The sequence below is a fragment of the Littorina saxatilis genome, linkage group LG5 (assembly GCF_037325665.1).
Source record: "Littorina saxatilis isolate snail1 linkage group LG5, US_GU_Lsax_2.0, whole genome shotgun sequence".
NCBI classification, from domain to species: Eukaryota; Metazoa; Mollusca; class Gastropoda; order Littorinimorpha; family Littorinidae; genus Littorina; species Littorina saxatilis.
Window position 1 is genome coordinate 56,065,180 of NC_090249.1, and position 19,990 is coordinate 56,085,169.

At 41.3% G+C, this 19,990-nt stretch overlaps 1 protein-coding gene and 1 long non-coding RNA gene across 2 annotated transcripts in view; one reads left to right on the forward strand and one right to left on the reverse strand.

Annotated features, from left to right (window-relative positions):
• Positions 1–5,142: 5,142 nt before the first annotated feature.
• LOC138967479 (uncharacterized) lies at positions 5,143–8,625 on the reverse strand. The gene is made up of 4 exons (XR_011455973.1): positions 8,391–8,625; positions 6,982–7,092; positions 6,024–6,103; positions 5,143–5,221 (listed from the first exon to the last, which is right to left on the reverse strand). It is a non-coding gene; the product is annotated as an uncharacterized lncRNA (long non-coding RNA).
• Positions 8,626–8,887: 262 nt separating this feature from the next.
• Positions 8,888–19,990, forward strand: part of LOC138967488 (phosphatidylinositol 3-kinase regulatory subunit alpha-like) — a gene marked incomplete in the record, with an annotated part of 127,949 nt that continues 116,846 nt past the window's right edge. The window contains 3 exon segments of the mRNA XM_070340048.1: positions 8,888–9,033; positions 18,985–19,204; positions 19,932–19,990. The exon segment at positions 19,932–19,990 is cut by the window's right edge and continues 74 nt beyond it. Coding sequence (XP_070196149.1) covers positions 19,055–19,204; positions 19,932–19,990 — 209 coding nt within the window.

Sequence of the window (19,990 nt, forward strand, 5' to 3'; positions counted from 1 at the left end):
TTGTCAAGCGATTCCTGTTTACAAATGCACTAACCCATTACTTGTGTCCCAGCAGGCTTTAGTAAAACTAAATTAATACCTACTGGAAGATTACCAGTTTCCAGTATGTTAAAATAGGCTTAACCTATCTACTGCTGGACTTACATCAGAACACTAACAGATTAAACTATACATGAATCGCGAGACAAGCGGCAAGAGAAGAGATTTTTGGAAAAAATACAGGTGAATGAGCAAGAAGGCAGAAAAAAGAAAAGAATTCATGAAGAAAAAGAGAGCATGACAGGAAAGAGGAACCAAAAATCTACCTAACAGCAAACTAGAAAGCTCCTGCGGTTCCAAAAACAGGAGGGGCCTTTAATTTCATAACCGCAGTGCCCCACTGCGGGATTTAGACTATGTAATTAGTTTCAAAGAAATACATGCCATAGAATGAGTGCAGGTGAGTGGTCATATTTTTAATTTGTTTAGTTTTCTATCAAGATCATGTGTATATAATATTTATTTGTATAAGCAAATCGGCCGGGATTGCATAAGCTGCCATTGGTTTGAAAATAACTGTCTCTTTCTTTATTATTGCGTTTTTGCGGAGAAACAAATGGTTACAGTTAGAGGACAAGACAATTATTATTATTAATAAATGAAACAACAAATGCACACAAATATACTCAATTGACAAGAGCATTGTTCAATTTTATTTGATGTAAATCTCAAGACCACAGCCACACATTCTCTCTGAACAGTTCAAGGGGGAAAAACATGAAACTAGTGTCTGGATTCTAAATTTCACTGTTTGAGAGATCTCAATAACCCAGAGCCATTGTTGTATTACTTCCACAGCTGCACCATGTTGTCAATGAGCACTCTTGGCTGCTGTCGTATGACCAGGGACCTAGGGTATGCAGTCATGGAGACCTGCTTTGAAGGCTCTACAAGATGAGCAAATACTTCCTGAGAAACATCCCCAACTACTGAAATTTCAGGTACATATAATAACAGTTTTTGATCAGCAAAAAGGACACATTGTAACTCTTTCAGACGTTTTAGACTCGAATAAATGATAGTTCAAATTAAAGTTAAAATAAACATCAGTTCAGTCAAATTGTGGAAACTGTTAAAATGTGAGGTGCGGGATAGATTGAATAAAAACTCTAAATGTAGAAAGTCTAGATAAATACAAAGAAAAAACATTTTTCCTGTGCTTCTTCAAAAATTCAAAAGCAGGGACTGTTTGTTCAAATTTGCTATGCTCTCTACCATCATCCTGAACTCAGGTCAAAATGAGTTCAGCTCACTCTCTCCCTGACAGGATGCCTTGAGTTTCCTTGTCTGGCAAGGAAACCGATATTTTTACATATTTAGAGCTTTATGTAATGTATTATAATTTACTAGTAATACCCGTGCTCCGCACGGGATTTTTTCTTCTTCATTAATTACAGAGTTAATTATGAATAAGCAACAACAAAAACGTGTTCAATGTGCAATGGCAAGCGCCTACAGAACAAAATGCCATACATTTATTGGGAGAGATAAAAAAAGGGCACAGTGGTGGATTGGCCATGACTTGTGCAGTGACAACAGTAACATATTAAATTTAGAAGTAATTGCGACAAAGTTACCCCAAAAAAGCGCTAGCACACACAGAACAACAAAATGTGATAAAACATCAAACCTAAGAAAAGGAGCGTTCAATGTGCAATGAACTGCAAACCATTTACACAGCAGCAAACATGTGACGCTTTCTGAAATTTCGGTCAATGTAGTGATATTTTCTTTTTACCCGGCTCGGCGCTTGAATACACTTTCTTTGTTTTCTTGCATAGCTGCTCGCCATTAGTAATGCAAGAATCTACAGTTTGGTGAAGACAGACAGTTACGAAGGAAAGGCTAAATGCGGCCAAACAAAAAAAGTGGCTACATTGACCGAAATCTCAGAAAATATGACACATGGGAGTGAAATAAACACAGCATTAAATGAGCAAATAGTGTGCACAGTACAAAAAAAAGTTTGACACATTAGCAAATAGGAATGAAAAAGTAACCCAGTGGTAAATATACAGTGGGTTCTGTGAACAATAACAAATCATATAATTGGGAAAGAATAAAACAGCGTTAAATTGTGCCCTTTTCTTAGATTTCAGTCAATGTGGACAGTCTGAAAATTCAATCAATGTGACAAAATCCTTTTGTCACGCTTCAAGTTCAATCAAGATGATGAATGCTAGTTAAAATGTGTAAAAGAATATATAACACCAATCATATAATTGGGAAAGATATCTCGTCGCAGTACCCCGACAGCTCGAGTCACCCACAATGAAACGTTTATACTATTGACTGGACTTAAACAAATTAGCGGCTACATTGACATAAGTGAGGGACATAAATGTGCAAAAAAATGTGCCCAGAGAACAATAGTTGAACACATCACCATATATGTCTTGAGACGGGAAAAAAACAGCACTAAATGGAACAAAATTTGTACAGTTCAGCAAACATGTGAGTGAAAAATAAAATGTTAACTCTTACACTGGTGCAATTCTGTAACACATGTTACATAGCCACTGGTGAATTAACAGAGAGAAAAATAACAAAAAACGGTCATAATATTATAGGTTTTCGCATACATGGGAGGTAATCGGAACCGACCAAACAGACTCAGCCAGTAGCGCGACATGTGTCGTGACAACCAGGTGACAGTATACCTAAAGTAGCGCGACATATGTCGCGACAACCAGCCTCAGGGTTAAAATGTGAAATTGGTTCTGCGTTCTGCGAACAACAAAATGTTTACACATGCATTGTGCACAGAGAACAAAAGTTTACAGATCACCATGCATATATGGCATTATGATGGTTAGGCCTGAAGAAATACATTTGCTTTTGTTTAATATCTCTCTTGGGCTGCAAGCCAGCACAACATAATTAAAACATTTCATTTGCCGAATCAGCGCCACCAAAACTGATAAATAGGACTAAGCATGGAATATTCATTGCAGGGGCTCTTTTTTATTTGTCATGCTGTGTGACACACGCGTTGCAGTTGTCACCATGTGTAGAGTTTAAGATGATGTGATTCCTATTCTTATAAAGACAAAGTCGATCTCCGTTACACCCCGCAAAAATGTACATGATTGCCCATATGGTCTTTGTTGATGTTCTTTGTCTCGTGACTTTATCAATATGTCGCAAAATGATTCCACAAAATTCAAAACAGGGATCAATTTTACCCGCAACTACTGACTCGAGTAAATAGTGTGCATAGTACAAAATTTTTTTTTACACATCAGCAAATAGGAATGAAAATGTAACCCAGTGGTAAATAATAAATATATACAGTGGGTTCTGTGAACAATAAGCAGATTCGAGATCGTCGATAATGATTTTTGAGTCACTTGAGAAAAAGTGACTCTATGTAATCGGTCAGTGTTAGTCTGTCCGGCCGGCCGGCCGTCCGTAGACACCACCTTAACGTTGGACTTTTCTCGGAAACTATCAAAGCGATCGGGCTCATATTTTGTTTAGTCGTGACCTCCAATGACCTCTACACTTTAACGATGGTTTCGTTGACCTTTGACCTTTTTCAAGGTCACAGGTCAGCGTCAAAGGAAAAATTAGACATTTTATATCTTTGACAAAGTTCATCGGATGTGATTGAAACTTTGTAGGATTATTCTTTACATCAAAGTATTTACATCTGTAGCCTTTTACGAACGTTATCAGAAAAACAAGGGAGATAACTAGCCTTTTCTGTTCGGCAACACACAACTTAACGTTGGGCTTTTCTCGGAAACTATAAAAGTGACCGGGCTCAAATTTTATGTGAACGTGACTCATTGTGTTGTGAATAGCAATTTCTTCCTGTCCATCTGATGCCTCATATAATATTCAGAACTGCGAAAGTGACTCGATCGAGCGTTTGCTCTTCTTGTTCATGGTGGTGTGTAATTTTTAAATTGAAAGGAATTGTTATGTAAGACAGTTTTAAGCGAGCTATCTTTCGCGGATGTTATTACTGTGCAAACAACTCTAAATATGACAAAAGTGTCACATGATAATCAACCGTTTGGTTTCGCCGCTCACTGGAGCAGACAATTTTTTCTGTAACCAGTTGACAGTGATGAAACCATATATTACGGTCTCCTTCCGGCAGCAGTCCCAAAATACAAAACGTCTCTTTCCGTGGCTGTGTCAGTTTCCAATGCGACACTGTCATTGGCACTGTCATTCTTGTGACGCTCGTCGCGTTTTCACCTGTTTTTGACCGAAATGTAGCACAGGATGCCGTTGAAAAGCCAAAGGTCTTCAGCTTTTGTTGATCTTTGGCAGGCCTATTAGTTTTAATTCGGTGGCATAATTCAATGCGCTTCGTCAAAATTTCTTAAACTGAAACCAAAAGCAGACGCAAGACTTATAGTCAGTTGGAGTTGTCTCCCGTACTCCTAAACTTTAGTGTGCTGCAGACGGTTGTACCCAAACGGCTCATATTGCAAACGGTTTGGAATTCCCAAAAACGCAAGATCAGCACTACACGACTTCAGTGCACCTGTAGGCGAGAGTGCTCGGTCAATTTTGGACAATGTGTATCTTGAATGGAAAATATCGAATATCACGCTGTCCGAAGGAATGGTGTTCTTATCGGAGAATGACAGCGCTCAGTTCAAAATGATAGGACATCAGACCGCCATGCTGCTATGTGAATCGGACATTTGAGCCTTTCAATCGGTCTATGCCTGACGCCTAACGACATCCCTGCCTAGGTTAGGAAAGGGGGGAGAAAACTGCTAACGCCCTGACCCAGGGTCGAACTCGCAACCTCTCGCTTCCGAGCGCAAGTGCGTTACCACCCGGCCACCCAAACTGGTTTATGTGATTTTTCTTTGGGGTGATCTAAACCTACGCTCTAAATTCACCTTTTCAACATGCATGACTTTTGACACAACTCTGTACTTAGCACAGGCGACCAGCATATATAGCCTGTGTACTGGCCAGCTGGATCGGTACATTTTTTCCTTATGGCCTACACACATTAACTGTATCTGGCTATTTGGACTCGTTCTCCCAAATAACCATATTTGCACAAAATAAATTGTCTGTAAGCAGCATAGTGTTGTGTTTTATTGATGTCTCCCTCTTCTGCTTCTTCCAGGACGAGGGCGTCGCTTCTCTGGGCCAAGCATGTGAAAGGAAACTCTCATCCAGCACCAACCACCAGTGCATCGAAATCCTGGAGTGTAAACAGAAAATCATCTTTCAGTGACAAAACTTGATTCAGATTTAAACATTAAAATTGTTAAAAAAAATATGCACCAAATTTAAGAAAATTGGAGAAAATAATGAGAAAGAAGAAATTGTAATTTATGTAATAGAGCATGTCTTGGTGTGTGTGTGTGGGGAGGGGGTGGATATACACCTGTGACGGTACAGGCTTTCCAGTATGATAGAACAGAGTTGAGGCAGGTATATAAAACAGAAAGCAATTTAATATAGATTATATCGAACACAGAAGAAGAAATGTACATGAGTGATGACACTGGTTAGTAAAACAAGACTGTCCTGGGACATTGTGAATATTTGTATAGAGGCACCTGTAACATATCTTTAGCTTCTTGGAATGAATTGCACATGATTGTCTCTTGAGACACATATATACTATATGTCACCCTCTCCTTGAAATAATCTTCTAATACTTGATTATTTAAACATGTTGTTTTGCATCATATCCATTTTGTCAGAGGCGAGTTTTGCCTCATTTGTACACATTTCTCCAAGACATTTGAATTCTGGTACACCTTTCCTTTTCATAGCTCGTGCCCAGTGTACCCATGTACTGTACAGAAACCCTCTTTTTTATGCCCCCTTATTTGTAAGGTTACTTTCTCTGATTTATGTTTATAAACTGTTATTTTAACCGTATTCTCAGACAGAATTATTTCAGAGTTTTTAAAAAAATATTTTAATAGTGGCAACTGTCTGCTTGCACTTGCAGAGGATTTAGAACAAATCTCACACAAGGAATAGGTACTTACTGTCATAAGGCCAGCATTCAGCTTCACCATTTAGAGGCTAGGGCTTGGAGTTTCTCCTGGCCTGGTTCCTGGATAAGTTTCTGGAAGTGGAAAGATTGTTATTTCACTTTTAAATCAGTCAATACCCATTTTTACAACTATGCCTGCTTGAACCAGGCATAAACGAGTCATAACACACCACTAACCTGAACGATGAGCAAAACTTGCAAAGTATTTCTTATGAACAATGGTGTGTTTTTTAAATTTTAAACTGACTATTTCAAAAGAAAAGAAAGTACAGTTTTGTAAAGCACATTCATTTTTTTATATATTGACGTGTGATTTTTCACACTTGCTTTTTTTTTTATTGTTTGTAAATTTTACCTCATCTAATGTTCTCATATTACATCTAACACATTTTCCCTTGAAACCTTAAACAATTCAGAGGAGAGTGTTTAGTTACAACCTGTACTTGTGTATTTCCTCACAGGATACATTCCATGTAAATTATAGGAAAGTATTCTGATGAATGTATAATAACAATGAATGGATCATTTTAATGACAGCAAAATAAACAATGATGTCACAAGGGTGTTGTCTATTGCATTTCTGTGTGTCTCACTATGTTATCAGGAATTTTTTTTACAAAAGGCATTCTTGCACGTAAAATTATATCACACAACTGTGGTATATTGCTCTTCAGAGGAAACAAAATGTTGGTGGGCCCTTTTGACAGACAGATGCACAGCACACTTCTATCCTTGCCATAATTATAACTGTGAAATCCCCATTATACTCTTCACCCAAGAAAAGAATATCTTCTGTTATTGTCATCAAAGTTCACCCTATTATTTCTTATATAACTATTTGTGCAAGTGCTATTGTCATTCATGATTCTGTGTATACATGCGTGTGTGTGTGTGTGTGAACCCGTGCATGGAAAGTACTAGGAAAAGGACTAAAACTAATCCTGATTTACCTTCAAATTGGTTCCTCAGCAGATCACTTTCTGTCCGCACCTCTTCCTCTCCTGCCGCCCTCTAGCACTAGTAAGGACAGCATGTTCTGCTGGAAGCGAAACTTCCATAGCCTAGACGGAACGAGAAGAGTTTACAGTTCTCATACTTCATCCTTACTCAATTTACAGTATCTGTATCAAACCTATTATCATCAAGAAAAGCTCACTTGACTTTGAAGAGCATGATTCATTCTCTATCGACTGCCCATTGAACAAATAAAATTCAGTTCTCATAACCTTTACTAGTGCGAATAGAATTTTTGCTTTTAAAATGGGTGTGATAATTATTATTTTCTGTTCTACTCACTCTTGCAAGCAAAGCACACTTTTACTTTTAGTTTACTGTTGTGTTTATTCCAGTGGTATGAATTGTAGCTAAAAAAAATAAATGCATCTATATATATATATTATCAAAAGAGTAACAGTGCAAATGCAGAGTCTTATAATTATTTCAGAAGGCAAGTCCTTGATTTTCCAATCCATGATCTACACACATTCACTGATTGAGCTATCGCCGTATCGGAAAGACGTCAGCCAAAATTAACTTCAGATTGGATGTTTCTCCACAAATTTCAAGCGTTACAATGGTCCAAAGTTCCATCAGCAGCACTTTGGAGGGGAGGGGAAAAGTCAGTATTAAGTTTGTGTGGGATAAACCATATGCAAAGCCGGCTGACGTCCTCGTTCTACTGCCTCTAGTAGCTGAAAACAAGTGATCTCATCGGCTACCAGTAAGTTCGTCACACGGTAGATTCGTCACGGGTGACGAAGATACCGGCAGGGTGGGCGGGTGTTTATGCTTAGAGCTTATGCTTTCAGATGTTTGATTTGTGGGAGAGATTCAAGATTCACATTTTTAAGAGAGAGAGAGAGAGAATGAAAATGCCATTTTAGATTGTGTACTTCACCTACTCAAAGAAAAAAGAGATACAAAATAAATACGCACAACATCACATATATATATGCTCTGTGAAAGGAGAGGGAGAGAGCGGGAAAGAGAGAGAGAGAGAGGGGGGGAGAGGGAGAGAGAGAGAGAAAGGGGGAGAGGGAGAGAGAGAGAGAAAGGGGGGGGGGGGGAGGTGCAAGGTTGTATTACCATTACATAACAGCCGCGCTCGGACTACTGTGGCGAAGTTACTGTGGCGAAGTTACCGGGGACCGGTGACGAATCTACCGTTTGACGAACTTACTGGGAATACTGGTATCATAATCCATCTCATCATACCAACCAAATGGTTCGAAATGACTCGCCTTACAGATTTCTTTGCAGTCCTGCTGGGATCAACTTTTACACTAATACTGACTGTTGTATTGAAAGCCCTATTTGATTATAAACAACATTTCCTGTGGTCTACAAATCCGACACTTACCTGGTCAGTCTCCAATTCGTCAAAACGTTCCCTGATAGTCGCCATGTTGTCTCGAATCAAGGGACACCACCCACGGAACACATCACAAGAGTGCATTTTCCTTTGATATTACGACAATTGATTCAACTTCCCAAACTCTTAATTTTGCAAAGTTAAGTTAGTCCTTCTGTGTGGTAACATTATTCGTCACGCAGAATCTTCTGGTAAAGCTTTTAGAGCGATCTGAAGGCCTTTTTCTGGCGGACACCCTATCTTTAAGCATTTAGGGTCGAAACTACTTCCGCTATATTCGAAAGGGTGTGCTTGCCAGCTTCTTTAACAAAAATATTCATTTTGTCAAAATAACATGGACGCCTGTTCATTTTGAATGAACATTTTTCTTGTTTGACAATGCTTTCAGTTTACAACACCCCCCCTGTTACGTCTAGCAGACGAGAACGGATGCCGACGATCAACAATTCAAAATGGGAGGTAACCCTTCACCACGTGACGTCAACTTCCGCAACATGGCGGGATTGGCAGAAGCTTAGCTTCCTGAATCACCCACAGCAACTCTGTGTAGACCGTTATTGCCTTTTAACTGGCAGTAATATCAGCAGATTTTCATAGGTGCAAAAAGTCGGCCGAATTCTCAAGTCATCTGGTAAGTGCATATACATTATGCTCTGCTTGCGTGACTCGTTTCAGTCTATCACTCTTTCGTTTTCGACGGCCCGATAAAATTAGCAGACGCACACAGACCCCTATCAATATATCATGGTTGGTTATAGTCGCATGTTTTTCTCACGAAATCCTTTAGTTTGCGTTTTTCAGAGTGATTATGCTTGCTTGGGGTAAAAATTTAAAAAAACTTGAATAAAGTGTCCATACAGAACTGTACTTCACTACTTGTGGTACAACGGTAAGACACTTCGAAACTACAGAACGAGTTTAAACAGATTTTTTGGGGTGTTATTAGGGGAAAATGATATATCATATGACTGTGTAATTCAAAAACTTTCGTTCAAAAGTAAATGCTATATGACTTTGACTTCATTGCTTCAATCAATGGCATTTTGAAAGAAATTTTGCTGTGAGTGTGACAGCTTCATGCAGTAATCATATAATGATATAGCAACACAACTGGGTTCTTCTTCTTCTTCTTCTTCTTCTTCTTCTTATTCAAGTTAATGAGGAAATCCCTATACAGGGCAACTATCCTCAATTTGGTTGGTGCGCGAGTGAGAGAGAGAGAGAGAGAGTGTGTGTGTGTGTCTGTGTGTGTGTCTGTAAGTGTGAGTGCTGCGAGAGACGCTCAGGATGTTTACATGCGTTTTAATGCAATTCTAATTCTAAGTTTACAGCAAATATGAAGCGGGCTAGAGTTATTAGTTTTAAGTGCAATCGTTTAATTCTTAATACATGTGATGTTTTTATGTCTGTGATCGCCTGACACTGTAAGGCAATTTTCCTTGTTTTTATGAGGACAGTAAACATTTTGAGTCTTTGAGTCTTGAGTCTTGATTTCCCTAGAGTGAAAGATTTATAAAGTGGATATTGTACAGGTCTACGAAAATCAAAACAGGGTTGAGTTGGTAGGTAAGCTATTGCTTTTCACTATTTGCCGTGGCGCCCAATTTCAGGCCCTGGGCTGAGGGGCTTGCCAAGCACCCAGTGCTACCTAGCGCAGCAACTGGGCCCCGACAAAACAATACAAAGAGGACGAACAATATGGAGAAAGAGTGATAGATTCTACCTATATCACTACTAAGTACTATAATTACTTATGGGTTGGGAGGAATGTAGAGGGGGGATGGGTCTAGTGAGGGAGGGGGAGGGAATCTAAGAGGAGGGGGGTGGGTCTAGTGAGGGAGGGGGAGGGAATCTAAGGGGAGGGGGGTGGGTCTAGTGAGGGAGGGGGAGGGAATCTAATGCTAAGGGGAGGGGGGTGGGTCTAGCGAGGGAGGGGAAGGGAATCTAAGGGGAGGGGGGGGAGTCTAATGCTAAGGGGAGGGGGTGGGTCTAGCAAGGGAGGGGAAGGGAATCTAAGGGGAGGGGGGGGGGATCTAATGCTAAGGGGAGGGGGGTGGGTCTAGCGAGGGAGGGGAAGGGAATCTAAGGGGAGGGGGGGGGGAATCTAATGCTAAGGGGAGGGGGGTGGGTCTAGCGAGGGAGGGGAAGGGAATCTAAGGGGAGGGGGGTGAATCTAATGCTAAGGGGAGGGGGGGGGGTCTAGCGAGGGAGGGGAAGGGAATCTAAGGGGAGGGGGGGGGGGAATCTAATGCTAAGGGGAGGGGGGTGGGTCTAGCGAGGGAGGGGAAGGGAATCTAAGGGGAGGGGGGGGGGAATCTAGTGCGGAGGGGAGGGGGGAGGAACAGAGGAAGTGGATTGAATGTATAGAGTCGTATTGAAGGGTTGAACGTATAGAGACAATTAACGGAGCGGCTCGGATACTGGTGAGTTGGTTACGGAGCCCCTAGGCTAGATAATAGGCAGTTGGGGGTATCGCACAAAATAGACGTTCCTATAGTTTTCCTTTCCCTGGTAGGTACCCTTACAGAAAAGAAAAGTCGCTGCGAGGTCGCAGTGATATTAACACATCGCAGCAACTAGTGGCAGCTGGTCACGGCTACCCGCTATGTTGGCGCAAGCCTCACGTCAACATCGCGGGTAGCTGCAACCTTGGCGCGAGCCTCGCAACAACATTGTGGGTAGCTGCAACCTTGACGCGAGCCCCGCAACAACATTGTGGGTAGCTGCAACCTTGACGCGAGCCTTACAACATCGCATGTAGCTGCGACCTTGGTGTGAGCCTCGCAACACCACCAAAGTTAGCTGCGACCTGTCGGGACAACATCGCGGGTAGCTGCAACCTTGCTGCGAGCCTCACAACACCATCAAAGTTAGCTGCGACCTGTCGCGACAACATCAAGGGTAGCTAGGTCTAAAAAGTTAGCTGAGAGCCTCACTGTGAGTGTGAGCAACATCGCAGTTAGCTGCAACCTTGGCACGAGCTTCTCAACAACATCACAGCTAGCCGTGACCTTAGGGCAATCACATGTTCCAGATAGTGAGCAGAGTGCTTTCCCATAGTCAGCTGTTTTGGAATAGCCCAGGATGAAGGTGTGTCCAGGCGCACCGTTCTTACCTCAGTTGATAACGAACTGTGCTAAGGTTCGTGATGTCGTAGGTTCGAGCCCTGCCATCGCGTTTTTATTTTAACTTTGTAACAGTCTTTTTAACTTTTTGTTGTTCTTAACTCTCCTCTCTTTTATTTTGCTCTATTCTTCTTTATTCCAAAGCATTGTGGTGATCAAACTGAGAATGAAACAACGAAGCTCACGAGTCACAGATTCCGCATTGATTCGATTGATCACTGAATTTGTCCGCGAAGTAAGCAATACGAATCACAGGTCCCCAGCGGCTAGACTGCAGCATTAGTAAACAAAAGGTTGTTCATAAATCATAAACATGGAAGCAAAACAAACCAACAACTTTGTTTGTTATGGCAAAACATAAGTTTGCTCCGCATCGAGTTACTTCAACCATGTCTGCTTCAAATAGAAATTAGAATGTCTGACTGGCTGGCGTGGTGGTAAGACGTCGGCCTCCTAATCGGGAGGTCGTGAGTTCGAATCCCGGTTGCTGCTGCCTGGTGGGTTAAGAGTGGAGATTTTTATTTTTCCGATCTCCCAGGTCAACTTATGTGCAGACCTGCTTGTGACTTAACCCCCTTCGTGTGTACACGCAAGCACAAGACCAAGTGCGCAGGGAAAAGATCCTGTAATCCATGCCAGAGTTCGGTGGGTTATAGAAACACGAAAATACCCAGCATGCCTCCCCCAAAATCGGCGTATGCTGCCTGAATGGTGGGGTAAAGACGGTCATACACGTAAAAATCCACTCGTGCTAAAAACATGAGTGAACAAGGGAGTCTAAAAGCCCATGAACAAAGAAGAAGAAGAAGAAGAAGAATGTCTGACACCTGCGAACCACATCTTTTGCTATGGTCAATCGCTCATCAGTGACCTCACTGTTACCGAAAATTCAAATCTTTCTGAGTCTAAAAATTGATCTCCATTAATCTTTCTACTAAAAAATAAAGATCACAGTTCTTTGAATTGAACTTTCGAAACTTGAAATAAAGGTAGCATGTGGCGGGTGCCGGTCCTCGAGCCTTGGGGCTCCGTAACTGACTCGCCAGTTTCCGGGCTTGGGGGCTCCGTAACCAACTCGCCACGGCCTATAGAGAAATTATGCTGTGCTGTGATGCATTCTTGGGTGTTTTTTTTTTTATCTTCATCCCCTTACGTTTGAACTTTGATGGGTCAAATTTGAGTGCAGTTGGCTTGCACTTCCTGCGAAACTAGACATTGAAATAATGGCAAAGGTTGTAATAATAATAATAATAATAAAGATAGCTTATATAGCGCCGCTTCACAAATTTAACTATGCTCTTAGCGCTGTACATCGAGATATAACAATTTCAATAATATAAATACAAAGATGATATTATTATAATACACATTTACAAATATCACTCACGTGCATACATCCTCATGCACACCACGCGCATACACACTCCCACTCATTAGCAAGTGCTTCCATCCCCCTGTCAATTTAAAGTGTTCGCATACTTGATGAAATACATTCACCCACATAAATATATGCATGTTTGTGTGTGTGACCGTCACTGTATCTTGTGTGTATATTACATTATATATATATGTGTGTTTATGTGTGTGTGTTTTTGTGTGTGTGTGTGATACTTTATTTGACAGACACTTTGTGCACAAGAGAATTGTGCATACATAGAGACTTAGACTTAGACTTAGAACATTTTATTCACATAAAGGGTAGACATTTTAGGCCATAGGCTTAATCTTACAATGTGCCCTTTACATTCACACAAACACATATTCACGCGTGCGCCCGACTAGAATCATAGAAACATCAAGCATACAGTAATAATAAATGAGAAAAGTAGTAGAAAATACATGAATGGAACATCAATAAAGCAATTACAGAATGGAACATTAATTACGCAATCACATTTGCGCACTCACACGCAGACGCACAAGGAGGAACACATATAATACTAATAATAATATACACACAACTAAGTGCCATTCAACAAGCACACAGTGAGCCTACCAAGACAGGTAGATTTAGCATTATGTAGGCATGCAGCAGTCAATATTTCAGAGTAATAAAATAATTATAATTAACAAAGCTAGCTACAATACCGGCAGCGTAACTTATGAAGACCTCAGTATGTGTTTCCTGAGGGAGGTTTTGAATGCGTTCAATGAACGGCACGTTTGTACATTCGAAGGAAGAGAGTTCCACAGAGAAGGTCCCACAAAAGCAAAGCTAGTTTTGTATAGATCTATGCGAGTCCTTGGTAATATATATAGAGATTTGTTTGACACATAACGCTCGGAAGCTTTAGTCAAGAATGCATTTAGGTATGGTGGGGCCAGCTCATTGAGCGCCTTGTACATTAGAATTAAGATGTTGTAATCAAACTGCTGTTGAAGTGGAAGAATATTGGCTACCTTCAACTTTTCTGACGTGGACAGATAAGGATTGGTTACAATAAGCTTAGCACCTCTTCTGTGCAAGGAGTTTAGTTTTTTCATTATATTTTCACTGGCACCGCACCATACCGTGGAGGCATAATTAATATATGATAGACAGTGTGCCACGTAAAACATTTTCAGTCCCTCCTTGTCTACAAAGGGTTTTAGTTTAGATAGGAGATGGAGATTGCTTGACAGCTTTTTACAGATATTCTTAACGTGTATGTTCCACCTAAGCTCCTGGTCAACTTCAATTCCTAGTACTCTGTGTGATGAAACCTGTTCTATAGGATCTGAGTGCAGTTTTAAGTTGAGGAGAAGGGGCGCTCTCTGATGTTTCTGTCTAGATGTGACTACCATACTGCTGGATTTTTTGGGATGCAGGGTCATTTTGTTGTTACTACACCACTGTTCAACGTCGTTGATTCCCTGCTGAAGGTCAGCCTCCACTTGAACTATTTTTTTGGACGATGAGTGAAGAGAGCTATCATCAGCAAAAAGCTCACAAGATACATTTTTATTCGTAATATGCAAAGGTAGGTCGTTTATGAAGATACTAAATAAAAGTGGGCCAAGAATGGACCCCTGAGGAACTCCGCAATTTAGAACACCATCTTGTGAATATTGACCATTTAGATATACCCGCTGGGATCTGTTCGTGATGAACGATGCAAGCAACTTAACTGTATCACTGTTGTTTATATAAAACTTTAGTTTAGTTATGAGAATATTGTGATCGACTGTTTCAAACGCTTTCCTCAGATCGAGGAAAACTGCACCAACTAATTTGGAATCGTTGATAGCCGACAGCCAGGTGTCACAGAGACGGACAAGAGCCGTGGAACAAGAATGAAACTTACGAAAACCAGATTGGAATTGGTAAAAAAGATCGTGGCTTTCCATGTGATGGATTACATGTTTATGGATATGCATCAAAGAGAGAGAGAGAGTGAGTTTTGGATTGCAAATTTTGATTGAGTGCTGCAGAAGAAACTTGGGACACAGTAGATTGCTCATAATGCATACTGGAATTGAAAACCTCCAAAAGTTCTTGAGTTACAAGTCCTATGAAATGATTTGTAAAATACATCAAACTCCAGATAACTCACTCAGTCACTGTCAGTAAAAAGCGAGAAAACATTTTGACTCTTCAATTGCAAGGATCTCGTTAAGGTTATGCATTTTACACCCTCCTGCCCACCCCTCCAAAAAAAATCCCAACAACAACAAACGGCGGCGTGGGAGCATACTGGGAGAAGGAACAAGCGTCGGGACAAGCAAAAAGAGGATGAAACAAACAAAAATAATAAATAAATACATAAAGAACAAGAAATTCCTCCGAGGTAGGCAAAACACCCCCGTCCTTACCATTCCAGAGACTATAGAGTAGATCTATACAGAGACGCTCCATACGGTGCTGAAAAGTGAGACCGGAAGCCCAGTGGCGCCACCACGCGGAAACATGGAACCACCTACTTTCTCTTTCCACAGCAGTGGTGATATCGTGCTGCACAAGCATGGTCGCGCCAACGCGAAAACGCAGTGGGGCATGGTGTTCGGCCATCAATTGCTCAAACGCACATGCCAAAGGCTTGAGGATGTTCAAATTTCCCAAGGAAGAGAGTAGGTGAGGATTGTTTCTTCAATTTTTCTCTCGTTAAATGTTGGAAAATCAGTAAAAGTTGTAGCGTCGAACTGCGTGTAGATCTATTCTACCGGAACAGTGAAAACACACAATGTACACACTACAGCCTCAAACCAGTCCAAGCTGTGCATATGTTGGTACTAGTTTCACATGTATAAGATTTATTTCTCCTCTACTTTATCTCATTTCGGCATGCCAAGTCTGGAACTGATAGACTGATCTAGTGGCAATACGGTCGGTGATCGATTAGGGTAGACATAACCATCTCGTTTGATTGACACGGCCGTCGCGGAGTTATAGAGTAGATCTACAAGGGCTTGCAGCTGCGAACGTTAGTATCATTTATCATGATTAATATTTTGATTGTAAATGACGGGCGTGAACATATATACAATGACATAATGACATTTGCACACAAATCAAATGAAATAAATCATAGTTCATACACGAACTAAGACATAACAACACTACGTAGCCGAAATGCTTTGTACACCGTGATAAGCTGACAACTTTCGAACAATACCTTCATTCACAGATGCCAAAAGCATAGAAAACTTGTGTAAACTTGGGTTTCTATAAAACTTAGCAGGAATAAACTGGCATCGCAAATCACGAAGTGCGGGGCAACAAAGCACAAAATAAAACTCATCTTCTTTACTTTCCCTGGAAAAAAGGGGCATAACAACATATCCGCATCGTATCTCTTATATCGATTAACGTGCACAAATAGTTCTGTTATTCCACCTCGGAATCTTGCCATAATAAGAGAGAGAGAGAGAGAGAGAGAGAGAGAGAGAGAGAGAGAGAGAGAGAGAGAGAGCTTTCTGAACAAGAAAGAAGCAACTGAAAAGAAATAAGAAAATCATCGATCGATCAAGATTCTTTAAAGTCAGCCGGTTTGGTCACAAGAATTACAGTTTTCCTTTCATGATAACTTCTTAGCTCCGTGTAATTGACAACCCATTTCAGCTTCGATGTGCTGGGACGACACCAAATTGACTAAATGCCTTAGTTACCGATTTAACCGGGAACTATTTCGTTAAACGATTTATTCCTGACATATTTTCTCAGGCTTAACTGACCATGTATTCAGTATGTATTTGTATTTGATTAAAACACACAAAAATAACGACGGTTAGGTCGTGAAAAGAGACTGACTTGAATCATGTTTGCATAACTACAGCGATCCAGCGAATATTGCCCAAGAAAATGTGATTTAATTTTAATCTATACCATTTCTGCGGTGTTTTTATGGTCATTTAAAAAGGATGTTCACAAACAAACATATTTTTTCATCCAGTTACTTTTTGCAGCACTGTCAGCCGGACAGAACAGACAGTATGTTAATATAACCGTGATATAAACACAGCCGACAGCAGCCGCGAAACGCGAGTTTCCTTGTGCGGCAGGGTGTGGCTCTTTTCCCGCGCTGGGCTGGCCGGTCTCAATTTCGCACCGCAGCGCAAAGAAGGATGACGCGTCTCTGTATACTCTATAGTCTCTGACCATTCTCACTGCCACCAACTTAGAAGGTTATTTCCCTTTGACCATTAATATGTCCCTCTATAAGTCCTTGTAGAATCTTAATCCACCAATAACTCCCTAACCGTGTGTTTGACTGGTCTCAGGAATGTATAGAACCTGTTCACCAAGTTTGGTGACGATCGGTCCGTTCATTCTTGAGATCTATATGCGAACACAAACAAACAAACAAACACATCGACCGAATCCTATACACACCCCTATACCGGGGGTGTAAAAACAACAACAAAAAAACAACCCAACGACAACAATTAAAAACAAAACAGAAAAAACCCAAAGATTGAAAACAGAAAAAAGGAAAATGTATCAAGTTAACAAAGGAACCCGAGGAGCTAATTTACATAGAAGATTCTGAAATTAAAATAGGAGAAATGATAAATGCAGGTTTTTCAATTAAAAGAGTCAGACTCATCAGTAAGTACTAACACTGTAGATTCACAAATTCACGGTGGTGATAAAGTAACTGATATAATTTACAAACTAATTCCCAATCTCGTTGCAGTCAAGGGTTTTGTTCCTGGTTTGTAAGTTCTGGGGATGCGCTTTTCCTGTTTTAATCACACCCAGACAGGATGAATTGAAATATCCTTGCTCATTCAACGCTCTCAGTAGTAACTAACAGTACATGCATGGTGAATCAGTTGACAGTGTAATGAACAAATCCTTTTTCCCCTCTGTGGAAAATGTAATGTTGGTATAAAGCAAATAAGAGTGCATTGTTTGATTGATTCTGGTAGTCAGGACTGGGTGGCCGAGTGGTAACGCACTTGCGCTCGGAAGCGAGAGGTTGCAAGTTCGACCCTGGGTCAGGGCGTTAGCAATTTTCTCCCCCCTTTCCTAACCTAGGTGGTGGGTTCAAGTGCTAGTCTTTCGGATGAGACGAAAAACCGAGGTCCCTTTATGTACACTACATTGGGGTGTGCACGTTAAAGATCCCACGATTGACAAAAGGGTCTTTCCTGTCAAAATTGTATAGGCATAGATAAAAATGTCCACCAAAATACCCGTGTGACTTGGAATAATAGGCCGTGAAAAGTAGGATATGCGCCGAAATGGCTGCGATCTGCTGGCCGATGTGAATGCGTGATGTATTGTGTAAAAAAATTCCATCTCACACGGCATAATTAAATCCCTGCGCCTTGAATATGTGCGCGATATGAATTGCATAAAAAAAAAAATCCCTGCGCTTAGAACTGTACCCATGGAATACGCGCGATATAAGCCTCATATTGATTGATTGATTGATGGATGATCATGTGTATGTGCATAAGCGTGTGTACATCAGTGGACCCTGCGAACTAATTAGATGTGTCACTGTATATGCAGCTCTCTGGCAAGTAAATTATGAGAAGTACTAGCCAAAGGTGAGTGCCCCATTTTGTGGACTTTCAGCGCTGCATGATCGAAAGACTTGTGTGATTTACTGTGAGACCGGCACGGTTGGCCTCGTGGTAAGGCGTCCGCCCCGTGATCGGGAGGTCGTGGGTTCGAACCCCGGCTGGGTCATACCTAAGACTTTAAAATTGGCAATCTAGTGGCTGCTCCGCCTGGCGTCTGGCATTATGGGGTTAGTGCTAGGACTGGTTGGTCCGGTGTCAGAATAATGTGACTGGGTGAGACATGAAGCCTGTGCTGCGACTTCTGTCTTGTGTGTGGCACACGTTATATGTCAAAGCAGCACCGCCCTGATATGGCCCTTCGTGGTCGGCTGGGCGTTAAGCAAACAAACAAACAAAACAAAAAAATTTACTGTGAGCAAATGGGGATGTATGAGCCGATGTATGCTCAAAAGTTCTTTCATACATTCAGGACATTTCATTTACTTACTACTCTTGCTTTTTTGCAGAATTTCCAAGACAATTACACAGCTCTACCACAGTCAAATCTCACTGCGTGAGTCGCAGTTAGCAGCCAACATGACCACCTATGTCTACGAGTGTCAACATCCGTATGACCCTCAACAATACCAGCATGACGGCACCTACATCACCATCACGCCTGGAGATCGACTGGAGGTGGATACACCCCTTGAAATACCCGTCAACGGATCCCTGGAAGAGCCACAGGTACTGATAGGTGCAGAGAAAAGTGAGATGAGACACAGACCCATCCTGAACTCAGGTCAAAATGAGTTCGGCTCATTCTCTCCCTGACCGGACATGACAGTCCTACGCGAATCTCTCAAAACTAGGAATACCGAGTTATCTCCCATATGTTTTTCACGAGCACTGATCTAAATTTGAGATCAGTGTTCGCGAGACGAAAATGATTGCAGATTGGCCGACTTCGACAGTGAGTGAAGTCTAACTAGGCAAGTACAGGATTCTAACTCAGGGCATAGACCAAATAGCCTGGACCGCCAACTCGTCACGTGACCCTTCGAGGTTACGACGCTCGACTTTCAGGGGCGCTTAGCGTCCGGTTTGAAAGGCCAGCGATTCGAAGACAGTGAAAAGAAAGCACGCTCCAGTTATTTGTGACAATGGGAGGTGACAATGAACTTGCCACCCTACTGTAGGCTGCAGCTGTTAAAACGTTTGCTAAGCTTAGAGTAAAGATATGAACCTGCTGTCCTGTTGTTGCTGTTCACAAATTTGAATTTTAAATTTATGCTGTCCAGTGTTGTTTTTAAATTAATGTTGTTGATCAGTTTGTATAAATGATGCGTGTGTTGGTGTATATGGCTGGATTGAAATGTTTCTTAACCGCAATGTCATCACAAATTCCCAACCTTGCCCTTAGGCAATTCAAGATTCTGTATTCTGTATTCTGAAACATACCTTGATTTTTCAGGGCTGGTTGAAAGGGCGCAATGCTACACAGGGGACCAGTGGCCATTTCCCTGGCAACCT